The sequence below is a fragment of the Scomber scombrus genome, chromosome 4 (assembly GCF_963691925.1).
Source record: "Scomber scombrus chromosome 4, fScoSco1.1, whole genome shotgun sequence".
Taxonomy (NCBI): Eukaryota; Metazoa; Chordata; class Actinopteri; order Scombriformes; family Scombridae; genus Scomber; species Scomber scombrus.
The window spans coordinates 23,846,343-23,859,388 of record NC_084973.1 but is presented as its reverse complement, the minus strand read 5'-3'; the positions used below and the strand labels follow the sequence as shown (position 1 = coordinate 23,859,388).

The 13,046-nt window shown below is 39.0% G+C and overlaps 1 protein-coding gene across 20 annotated transcripts in view; it reads right to left on the bottom strand.

Annotated features, from left to right (window-relative positions):
• Positions 1-12,780, bottom strand: part of LOC133978459 (transducin-like enhancer protein 4) — a 35,433-nt gene extending 22,653 nt beyond the window's left edge. For 18 of the 20 annotated variants that reach the window (XM_062416676.1, XM_062416677.1, XM_062416679.1 and 15 more), the window contains exons 1-5: positions 12,736-12,780; positions 12,298-12,395; positions 10,586-10,649; positions 10,413-10,457; positions 51-113 (exon numbers count right to left, since the gene is read on the bottom strand). In XM_062416676.1, the coding sequence (XP_062272660.1) occupies positions 51-113; positions 10,413-10,457; positions 10,586-10,649; positions 12,298-12,395; positions 12,736-12,780 (315 nt within the window). The remainder of the gene's footprint in view (positions 1-50; positions 114-10,412; positions 10,458-10,585; positions 10,650-12,297; positions 12,396-12,735) is intronic. The other 2 variants (XM_062416689.1, XM_062416690.1) reach the window with 1 other exon arrangement.
• Positions 12,781-13,046: the final 266 nt, after the last annotated feature.

Genomic DNA, 13,046 nt, shown 5'->3' with positions numbered 1-13,046 from the left:
CTCTCACCCGCCTCCTTCTTAACTCACAGTGACAGGCATTTGGGTCTTACCTCTTGAGAGAGGAAGGGAATGACTTGGGCGCAGATTGCGTTCAGCCGTTTGACGATCTCCGCCTGCAAGACAGAGAGGTGGGCGCAGAAAGCACAATCAACTTCAAAGTCACCAACCGACAAGACGGTCATCCTCTGCACACAACCTACAACTGTCTTAGATTTAAGTAATAGCCGACATAATTTCACATAAATATCTGTAATAGTAACTGATGTGTACTCTGCTCCTGAAAGCTTTTATAGCCGTTCCTGAGAAAAATCTCTAGGTTCACACAAAGTCTTGCATTATACATTTAAGGCTGTTCATTTAAGTGCCGTGATGAAAAGAAGAACGAGGATGATAAACGGAGAATAAATGACAGAAATTCAAAACATACGCAGAACAATGTGAGCAGGAAAAAAGACCTGCCACCCACACTGTTTGATTTAGAGATGATCTCTGGGAAATGCATTGCACAGGCACCACAGCAATGAGCACTTAGCACCAATGTCACCTGAACTGAAAAAGCAAATCTCAAAAAGTGTTTTCAAGAGGTTGTAGAGCAGGTATTTGAACACAAATCTAAATAGGCTAGTCACAACGTGTCAAGCAGGGAGCGAGTTATAAATGCTTTATGTCCGTGACAAACGTGATATTTATTCTGATCCCGATTAAGAGTCTGATTAAGTCAAACTCCTGTTGACATTTTTAGACATGCACAAACTTATTTTTTTGCACACTCGCACACACCATCAATAATACACATCTCATTTGCGTTCAAACATCAGCACATTCATAAATCCACAAACTCGTAGCAGCAGAGCAGGTTACAGCCAGCCTGCTGTTGCGTGTATTAATATTCATCATTATGTTGTATTTGGACTGTAAAAGGCTCCATGAAGGCAAAAGGCTGGGCAGGGATAGAGATTAAATGTGTGCCTTTCTTGATGAAACAAAGAAAACATCATTTGTTTTCAGATAAAATCACTACAAGCCCTTGAAATCCAATTGGTGGTTGCTTGCAATGTTAGTGATCTACTGTAGATACACACAGATCTTGAAAAACTTTTTCAGATAATTAGCTGGAATTTTCTACCATCTTATCAATCAACAGCAAATGTAATATTATTAGCTTACTCAAAATATGATGCATTCTGCAAATATCAGGACTCATTTCATGTAATTTTGCCAGGATGCTGTGTACCTGCCCCCTAAACAATTCACAAAAGAATAGTGGAATAAAAAGGCATGCAGTAGTAAACAATTCAGCCATTTTAGGCAATTAAGAAAGCTGATAGTAAGAAAACTATTACATCAAGTAATAAACAGTCGCCAGTCAGTCAATAAACAGACACATTTTATTAAATCTATTTTGATGGAAAGTATCTGACTAGATGACTAGATTTGTGACTTGTTAAAACTATTTATGAGAAAGTCTATCTGCCCATGTGTATCATAGCAGAGTTATTATACCTCTTTGCTCTCCAAACATCAATCAAAATCAGCTTGATGCACCATTTGCAAATATAAAGGCAGGATTTGGCCCTCTTGAGAATTTGGAGAAGACAGCTGAAGGAAAATCTAACCTATATTGTCAACTTAATCGGCTGGGGGTAAAAAAAAAAAAGATAATGCCCCCAAGTATAAATAAATAAAAATAAATCCAATAAATCCAGAAAAAGCTACATCTCTACCCTTGCCGAGCACTTGATTCATGTATTTGACCTTGACAGAGGTGAACTTTGCTCTGGTATCAGTGCTAACAGAAGCCCCCGGAGGCCACAAGAGCAAACCTGCAGACACACACTGATACAAACCCCTTCAAATAGAAGCACAAGCAACACACATAAACACAGCCATGTACACACACTCTCACACACACAAACAGATACACACCTCCACAGCCTTCTCTGTATTCATCAGATGTTTTACTGAACCCAAGGGTTGGCTTTTAAAGATTATACAGCACTCTCCCCAAAACATCCCCCCATCAGGTAGGTTTTTTTTTTTTTTTTTTTTTTACAGGAAATTGCCTGATCCGCTGTCTCAAAGGGAGTGTTAAGTGCAACTTGAATCCAAAGTGCATACAAACACAAACATAGACAAAAGAAACAGACTCACACCAAAAACACGCTCTAACGGGCACACAGGGATGAACATCACCTTCTTTATTTGTAAGAGTAAGTACGAACAACCACAGAAACAACATAACAGAAAGGCTCTTATTTCTTGTGAAAAACACTCTGGCATCAATACCTAAAGGAAACTCAACTCAGCAATACAGTTCCTGGAGTTAACTGATAGGGTCGTTGCTGATTTTCTGGCAACTGTCTCAAAACTGGAAATCTGGATCTGCATTACCAAAGGTCTTTCAAAGTCTAATATCTTTTGTAACTGGAACAAGATTGAAGTGAATTTGTGCAGCAGTTTACATAAACTACAGATCTAAACAATATTTCTGTTCACTTGACCTTGATGCAATATGAACAGAAATGTTTTGTCTTTTCTTTTTGAGAATGAAACATTATGAGTAAAGTCAGTTTAACCAAATTTAAAGTTTCTCTCCACTAAATAATATGTTTTTCTCCTTGTTCCTTCAGCTGGAGTTTGACACTAGAAGACTGATCTCACATTCATCTCCTGAAAGTGGAATTTTTCTCTATGCTAATTTAGAATCTGATATTAAGGGCCTATGTGCATGATTTGAAAGTAACTACTGTAGTTTGGAGCAAATTGTGGTCCAGTATTCAACTTACACAAGTGTGTTGTGGAAACTTGAAGCCTAAGAATAGACTCTACAGTAAAGTAGAAGACATCTTATGTCCAGTTGTTAAACTTTTTAAAATTATAAATAGTTGCATATTTATAAACTTTGCAATGTTTAATGAGGGGGAATAAGTTGCCATTATTAGGATTTTAAAGTGGTAATTACACCTTTTTTGTGGAAAAACATTTCAGACACACGTTACTGTTCCAAAAGACTAGTTTTATATGTCTTAATTCATGTCAAGAGGGAATACGTTTAGAACAAAGTTTATATTGAATGTGAATAAATATGTTATGATAAGCACTTTTGGCTGTATTTTAATGGTGATATATACAAATAAAGCTTATTTTTGTCAATAATTTTGTAAGACTGGAGCAGTTTGGGGCAGACAGTTGACTTTTACATGTCTAATTTCCCTGCACTGAGGCAGAGGATGAGACCCAACGAAGCAGCACCAGCTCAGGTAAAGTTTTGGACAATTACAGAGAAGAAGTGCTGCCAGGCAAGACAATACACATAGAAGAAAAACTAGACAACAACTACCTCAATCTGGGCCTTATTCACTCTTCAGACACAAACACAGTAATTCCCAGAGATCTGAGGGATAATGTACTCAAGGCTCCACTGAGAAAATCAATTCATTCCGTGTTCACGCTTGATTATTCACTGAACGACACAATCTCACCCTCTAGAAAACATAAAACATCTTTGTCATGAAGAGTTCTCAGTCTTCCGGATGATGTTTTAAAAAAAATCTTGTATCATCTAGAAGGTCACCTTTAAGGACATGAGGGACAATGAGAGAACTCCAAAGTGTTTTTTGTAAGACACATGATGTTTAACAAACCAATTGTCTCACTGAGCAGAGTGAAGAAGCCATTTAGAGTCGAGCAGATGTTGAAATCAAAAGCGGGGAGGCTCCAGTGCAACTTACCTGCTAGAAAAGGCAGCATTACAGCCGCACACACACCCACAGACAACCTAAAACAACTGACATTTTCTTTTTATATTTAACGTTTATCCAGGGAACACTTGCTGTGCACACATGCCCTTTTTCAGTTCAATTCTGCTTTACATTCAGACACACCTGGGAGCTGCCCGGTACATATTAGCCCCAGAAAAACTGCACTGAAGCACTTGGTTTGGGCTTAAGTACTCAAAGGCACCATGATGTTAGGTGTTGTGGGAAAGAAGGCATGTCTTTATCCCTTGCAACACTCAGTATTTTACAGAACTGTTGATCCTCTTTTAAGTTAACACCAATTCTTTCTGACTTTCCTCTGGCCTGGCAGAGGAAGAGAGGAAGAGATGGATGGAGGAGACAGAAGATGGATGTCAGAGAGCTACAGACCTGTGTGAGATGTTACCACATTGGCTAGAAATGAAGAGGGCTGTAAAACATTGCTACAAACAGAAAGATATAATCTGTCAAGATCCTGAAGTCAGCAAAAAAAGCACAACTTTAAGGGCCATGTTGGTGCTTTTGCATCACTGTGACTGATCACACAAGTCAAGCAAGTTTCAAGAGTTGAGATTTTCATATCATACAAAATGAATGAAAACCAGTGACTGTCTGAAAAAAAATGTCATAATTTGTAAAATATATAATATTATAACATATAAAATTGCAGGTATGGTCCTTTAAAAACAACAACAGTTGTTTTGAAAGACTGAGACAAAATGTAGCGGTGTTAAATAAAAAAAATGGTAACTGCAAGATCAGTTGTGAGGCTGCAGATCTCCACTAACAACTCCACCAACCTGAACCTCCAATCAATTTATTTTCAAGTTGACCCTGAGATGTTAGCACAGAAATGGAAACAAAAGCGCTGGAGCATAAAAGGAAATGGAGATGCTTTTCCACGAGCCAACACAACCAATTCCAGGTGACATTTTACATCAGTGGCAGACAACTGTGACTGTCAGCTGGAGTGCAGGGATGTCAGCCTGTTGGGCCAAGACATCTGTTCCCTCCGCAGAGACTAAAGTAAGACCAGGGTTCAGGTTTTTTTTGTTTGTTTGTTTGTTTTTTTGTTTTTTTTTTACTCTAACACCTGGAGAATTTCTTCTGCAGTGAGCAGGCCTCGACTTTGACCTGAACCTATCGCCATCTTGACAGTGAATAAATAATAAGAAACTACTGGCCCGAGAGTTCACTAAGGTTATGATTCAAACCAGGTCGATCCATGGAGCAGACTATTGCTACATTAAAAGGACTCTGTGGTCACATAAAGCTCAGGAACCTCAGAGACAAGATCATGTGTGAATTTATCTCTGACGCTGTGTCTGAGTCACCGGAGAAATGTCCCATCAGTTAAAATTCTAGGAAGAAAATAAGCAGGCAGGGGCTTTAAGAAGTGTTCTACAGTATTGAACTTCTTATTTTATGGTATACCCCTTGTGATCGGATCAAATAAATGGTGTGAAATGCTTGAGATATGACTTTTATGAACAGCAAAAAGGCAGAATTTGCCACTGTATATACTTTCATTACAGCACCTTCTTGTAATCTTTTAGCAGTTTGGGTTACAGTAGTGTAGTCTCTTTGGGATAACAGGAATGGCTTGCGCAGCACAAAAATACCCCTAGCAATAACCACTTATCACTAAAGATGTTGCCTGAAAGAATAAAAAGTTGGGGAAAAAAGAACAGTTCAAATACTCCCACTTTAACTCCTAACAACAAAGAAATTAGATCAGGCAGGAGCCCTGGAGTCAGATTGGGTCAGATAGAAGATCAAATGTCCATCTCCCCTGTGGAGCTTTGTAAGCACCACATCAGCACCACTTTTCACCACCAGCTAATACACCTAATGGACTCCATCATAAAGACTGTATTCCCTTGAGACTGCATGTGTGTGCGAGTGGGTGTGTGAAAGACACAGCTAGATAGGTAGACAGAGACAGAGAGGACAAACAAAGGGCACTATACAGCTCATGTCAAACTGCAAAATGAATGCAAAGACTCAGGTTTTTTGTTCATATGAGCATTTTTGTTTAGTTTGAAATCAAATATCTCTTCCTCCAGATAAATGATGTTACACTGTCCTCATAGACGATTAACAAGAGTGCATTAAGTATTGACATACTGACAGTGTGAAGGCATATTCATATAGAGTGGTTCCTGATCGTTTTGGCTTCTGATCCCTTTAAAACAAAGCAATGTCTACTTGTGATCAAACGATCAAAATGTAAGTTGTGATTTGCAACATGAGAACATTATGTCCTTTGTTAATTCTGTCATGTTTCACTGATTCAAACAAACCCAAGACGGTCCTGTGGGCTGTAGTGAAAGATGTGCGGCTGGAACTGCCGATTACTTTCTTTATCGATTATTCAGTTGTTTATTTTCTTCATAATCAGTTATTTGGTCTGTAAAATATCAAAAAATGTTGGTCTGTGTTTCCTGAAGCCCAAATGTCTTGTTTTGTTTTAGCCAACAGTCAAAAATTCAAAGATGTTTAGTTTACTATTAGTGAGAGCTAAAAATATTAAATCTTGTATTACATCATTAACACTTGAGGGGCTGGAACATTTTGCCCTTTTTTCTCTTAAAAAAAAGGATTTATCAATCATTAAAGTAGTTGATGAAACATTTTCTGTTGATCTCCTCTATAATATAATATTCAGATTATTTTCTAAAACTGGGAATGTTGTGATTACATAGTCAGTGTTTTAAATCCTTATAGGCTACACATATGATCCATCTTATAAAACCATTATAATATCAAAAATAAGCTGAATGTTTGACTGCAAAGTAATTCATTACAATACCTGCCATGATATGTGTCAATAATGTAATGGAATAAATATTCCCTCTGATACATAGTGAACTACAAGAATATGGCAGAAAATTGAATACTAGTAAAGTAAAAGTAGGCTACCTGCAAATTGAATTTCTTGGTTACTTCCAACCACCAACTGTAGGATTGTCTGTAATTTGTGATCAACAATCATTTATGAAACCATCTGCAGTCTGTGTCTAAACAATTTACTTTTGAAAATCTGACCCAAGGACTTTTTCCTGTGTTTTCTTTACATTTTTGTAGAAATTACTGTAAAGTAACAAATTATTTACAAGGAAAAAGCTTATGTTAACATCTGAAAAACTAAATACAGTTTTTAGTAGAGCCATTTCTTTTCCTGCTTGCCTTCAGTACCGTGGTAATCATCTCAAGACCCATCAGATTTATCTTGTGACCCTTTATGGGATCCCGACCCTCAGGCTGAGAACCACTCAAATCTAAAAACAGTTTTGCCCAGTTTGTCACCAATATCACCCTCCTGGTATTTAACATACAGTAGGTGAAGTTTGAAGTAAGGATGAAACAATGAGGAAAATGTTGTTGCAAATTTGACTGATTCAGTCACAGAAGTTATTTGCTGTGACTTAAAAGTTATAACATACTTTTTCATCTTGTGAGTCTAAATATTAAAATGGTGGATAAAACATTTAATGACTAAAATCCTAAAAATTAAATAAACCACTCCCGGACCGCTGCAGTAAAATGAATTATCAGACCTTGTTGAAAACACAGTCGTTAGGATCAAAATGTCTCCATGGGACCATAATTTATAAACTGATAATCATGCTGTATTGAAGATAAGATAACATATTCCTTTATTAGTCCCACAATGGGGAATGCAAATTTGCAAGAAGAGTTGAAACTAGCAATTAAGACAACGTTGAGAAAATATTTATTGAGATATTAAATCAAGTGTGAAGTAGGGTCATTTTCTCATGGACTTCCATAAAATTGGACTTCTTTTTGGACCCAGTGGAGTCGCCCCCTGCTGGCCATTAGAACGAATGCAGTTTAAGGCACTTCCACATTGGCTTCACTTTCAGACATGGAACTTGCCACTTGTGTGAAATAGTGTTTAGAAACTTGCAAAAAGAGTTTGTCCATTCTGGGCTACTGTAAAAACATTGTTGTGCAAAATGGTGGGCTCTGTAGAAAACGACCCGCTCCCTACGTAGATATAAAGGGCTCATTCTTGGGTAATGAAAACACAACTATTCTTACTTTTTAGTGATTATACACTAATTAAAACACACTTATTGATATTGTATTCCATTTTATGCCAAGTCTGTTCCACTAGATGCCACTAAATTCTCACACTGCACCTTTAATGCTGCATTTTTGTTGGTCAGTCGGCCTCGATTGTTACTGCTGGAATTTGCTGCTCCACTAAGCTAACATTAGTCTCTGAGTGACGGCAAAAGTTCATAATATACTTCCCGTTTGTCTTGCAAAGGTAATTATTTAGTCGCTAAATCAAAAATTCTTGCAACCGCTGCCTTTTTTGAAGATGAACTACAAAATAACTCTAGCGTGTGCGTGCTGTAGACTGTCCGTGTGCTGCACTGCCTTTGCATTTGAGTTCCACCTTTTTTGTAACATCACGTTATTAACTAACATTTAGAAAATCAATTTTTTGACATTTGTGAATCGATTACGAATTGTAGGAGATAAGAATCAAGATTCTTATGTGATCAATTGTTTCACCCACCCCTATTACTTCCTCTCTCCTTCTCTCACTTTATTTCTCTTTCAGCCTCGCTAATTTGCAATTGATTAGCTGTCCTCTCGCAGCTTAGCCCCATGCTCTAAACCCCTCGCACCCCTCCTCCCTCCACACCCCTTCCCCGCCTCTCCGCTCCATCCTCCGTCTACAAGTCAATTTTTCTTCAACGAGTGCTGGTACATTTCACTCCCCAGGCACCAGAGCCCTTGGAGAGCCCCTTCTATGTGAATAAAACAGAGAGCAGAGCCAAAAATCAATGGGCCTATTACCCTCAGAAAATGCTAAACAAGCAATATTAGCAATTTGCTTGGTAGCGGAGGCCGACAGCCTTAATGGGACTGCAGCTCGACATGCCCACCACCACCCCCTACTCTTCAATTTCGGCATCCACTCAACGAGCCACACAGTCGTATCATCATATCGATGGATACAAAACACACATTAACACCCAGGCACGCTGGTATACGAGTGCACACAAACACAACCTGCAAAATCATTTGCTTCCAAAAACTTACACACACACACACACACACACACACACACACACAGACCGCTGGCAGGAATTAGGGATTCACTCTCCAAAACTGTTTTCTGACAGAAATCATTGGGAACCACACAGAGCCACAGGCCACATTTTACCTCTATTTATTTTTTCTCTTTCGCCCATATAAACACACACACAAACACAAACAGCAGCAGACCGAAGCAGACAGCAGGATTTATAGTGGACACCCCATATTTCATCAGAAAAGTCTGATTAGTCTGCATGAGTGTGCAACATTCACACACGGGAACAAACATGCACACACACACGCTACAGCAGAAAATAACAACCAACAAACACCCACAAGTAAACGTCTACAATATATGAACGCGCACACACACACTCACACACACACACATACACACGCTACAGCAGAAAATAACACAACAATCAACAAACATCCACAAGTAAACGTCTACAATATATGAGCGCACACACACACACACACACACACACACACACACACACACACACACACACACACACACACACACACACACACACAATCACACACACTGAGTAAACATGTACAGTATACATACAGGCTGTTATACAGACACCCCAACACACACATACACAGCAAAGTAAACACGCAGTATAGATACACACAACCAGAAAAACACATACACACAGCAAGACAAAGGCCAAGCATTTATCAGCTCCTCTCACACTTGAACACACTCTCGTGCACACACACACACTCTACACACACCATTTCTCTGGAAATGAATGTGTAGCTGGTTAGCTGTGGCCCATTTAGCCTGGCAGCTGATGTGTGGTTAACACAGACATTTATGCTAATGACCTCCCCGTGTTTAAAAAAGGCAGCGGTAATGTAAAGGCTCGTTAAAGGCTAAATTCTCATTCACTCAAGTCATTTTTCAGGCCATTTTCTCGTTCAATTAAACTGATGAAATCATTACTCACATGTGGAATTACGACTGAGGCTCACAGGCCAACCAAACATAGTAAAAATGAACAGAGGAACAATGGGGTCAAATTCTTAAGCACCGTTTTTAGTCGTGTAAATATATCATATTTCCAATAGAAAATACAACATATCTTATATATATTTCGGGACTGATTTTACTTAAACACTAAAAAAACGCAATAGAGTATAGTTTATGGGCCATGAAAAGGCGAACAGGTCATCACTATAAGGAGATAAAAACAATTAAAACTGCTGTTTGCTTGTAGGATTTGGAAAAATCAACAGTTTGTACCGGTTTGTATTAGAAATAACATGATGAGACAGGATTTACAAATGCCGCTATCTAGAATTAACCTTGCATCACTGGCAGTGGTAAATCGATTATTTCCAGGTTTGTTGAAATGTTGGGCAGCATAAAAAATCTGTCAACTGCAAGGCTCGAGGTTTCTACAGAATCACAGATTTCTAAATCAAAATTTGAAACTACGCAGTCATGTTGATCTTATTTTCCATCTGTATTCCCCTGACACCTACAACAGTTTTTTTTGCATCAATTTGACTTTTTGTTCCCCATCATATTTGTTTGCATAATGAGTGAAAAATATCTCCTACCTGTTTGTGCATCTCGATGTTGAGTCCATACGACATTTCGTAGTACTGAAAAAACAAAGATGAAGCAAGATAAAACAAACGTGCCCTCTCTGTTCCTCTTTTTGCACAAAAATGCAGTCATGCGTACACGCACACACACACACACACATACACACCTAGTCAATGAAACTCACCATGACATAGTGTCGCTGCATCTCCGTTTTCTCACTGGCCAGTTTCTCACACTCCATTTTCAGGCTGAGGCAGGAGAAAAACATTATGTTAGTGAATGTCATGATCATAACCTTGCATGTTTAGCCACATTTTAAAAAAATCACAGGAGCAAATCTGAGGTGTCATTTTCAGCTTGCTTTTACAAAATGACCCTGAAGTGACTACATCCTGTTGCTTTAAATTAGTATGTCTAAATTTGACAGCAATAAAAAACTTAAGAAAGATGGCTGGGATCGCACCAGCTTCCCCTGCAGACACAGACCCTTACTCAGCAGGTGCAGAGCAGTAATTAATGGATCAATAGACAACCACACAAACCTCATCATATATTCTTACGGTGTGAGTGGAGGCCCAAACTGCACCATCAACAAAAAAGCAACCATATAATGACGATCCATATCACAACTGTGGTTACACTAAAGCTAAATCCTTTTCAAATGTTACTGGAAAGCTTCCACTCCACTTATTGCTGCTACATGATTTTGTGTGCATATTTTACAAGATATAATCATCAAGGGGATAATGTCATCAAGCTGGTGCAGATGAAGTGAGTATGCTGACATGCCAAATATGAACAAATGGAGGTAATTTCACATGTTACTGAAATGTAAATGTTGCAATAAGCTTACTGATAAAACACTCTAAATATCAACAACTTGGATGGACAAATGAATCAAGCAGGCCTTCAAATTAATTTAAAAGATAAAAAGACGCAACTTTGGAGACAAAAGAGCTAAGATCAGCTTTTTAGATTATTTTAAATGTCATTCAGTGTGACAGGTGGTTGGATCATTACCTTGACAAATGTTTTCAGCTGAAAGTTTCATAACTTTTTTTTCTCCAAATACCATAAATAAGAAAACATGTACAAAGGAAATAATCTTTTATTAATTTTTTATAATCTAATCTTTTAGTCCCATGATGTATATTCAGCATGTGTATCTGACCCATTTTCCTCCCTCTTTTAACAAATCAACAGTGTCCTCCTGCTGTTATAATTTCACTGGTGTAGAGCAGTTTGATCTGGGCTGCCGCAGCATTACACATTTAAACATGCAGCAGATACTAGTCTTGGTTCAGCTGTTCAGCCCCACGATTGGCCAACAAACTGGACCGCTGGTTCATCTCACCAGGTGATTGGACAATAATTACGAGGTGGCCAGAGGTGGGCGATTATTATGCATTGGTATCATGCTCATGGTTCTGCCCCGAGCAATATATTTCACACTTCATCATGTCGGCTAAAAAGTATTTCACACCACTTGCACCTGCAGAGAGAGACGTGCATACCAAGGTTGATGAGGTTTACCTGTGTGATAGATGGACCCGAGACAAAGAATAACAGCATGTTGGTTCTATTTTGTAAGATGCATATTTGTCTCAAAGTCATCATGTTTATTGCTTCATCAAATCCTAAGCAAAAATCTATTTCGGCTTTTTTATTTTTTTTTATAATTGCATCATACATTTTCCTAGAAATGTTGGTCATACTGCATGACTCAAACATGACCAGAGGGTCAATTGACAGAAAAATCACAGAAAGTAGTCTTTTGTAGTTTCTAAAATGAAGTCAGAATACTACAGAAGACTTCATTGATATTATGTCACTATTTGGGCAATGAGTTGATGTTTCCATACAGCATAAATGCTGTGTTTCCATCCAAACACTCACCTGTGATACTGGGCTTGGAGGAACTGGAACTCCTCCTTGATCCGGTCGCAGGACTCAGTGACAGTGAACTTGAACGGCTGTCCCGGCTGGTGGGGAATCTCAACCCAAACCGCAAACACCAAACAGCGTGTGAGGGAAGAGAGGAAGAACTGAGCCACCAAAGTTCAGTGTCACGACACACACACACACAGAGGCAAGACTGTAGATTACAATAGGTCTCTGTCATTCAGATGGCCTTTTCGCTTTCACTCAGTCGCTCACTCGTTAACCCACGCACACTCACAGACACACACTGCAGCAGTTTGTCAATGAATGCAATTGTCCGTGCGAGCGCGCGGTGGCACGGAAACTTGATCTAAACTGATTACGCATCAAGCGCGCGGCTGTTAATCTGCGCTGTTTTGACACACTGCTTGGCTGCTGCTGCTCTCTACTTACCGGATGCCGCGCCGGGGGGTACATCTTGCTCAGATCTCTAATCATTAAAAATGTGTTGAAAAGTTCATCCACCTAAACACGAAAACAGTATGTGTGAGCACGGATCTTTCCCGTGCGTAAAAGGTCAGTCAGTGGCTGGTTAGCGGGCTATGTGCAGGCACCAGGCAGAGTGGGGACATCCTCGGACCTTTGGCTGGACGTCATTCTTACAGACAGTATTTCAAACGTCCATTCAGTGTAAAAATCAAAGCTGGAGTTGCCTCAGTCTTCTCCAAGTGTCTCCGGCGTGTTCGATGCGCACAAAGCTGAAT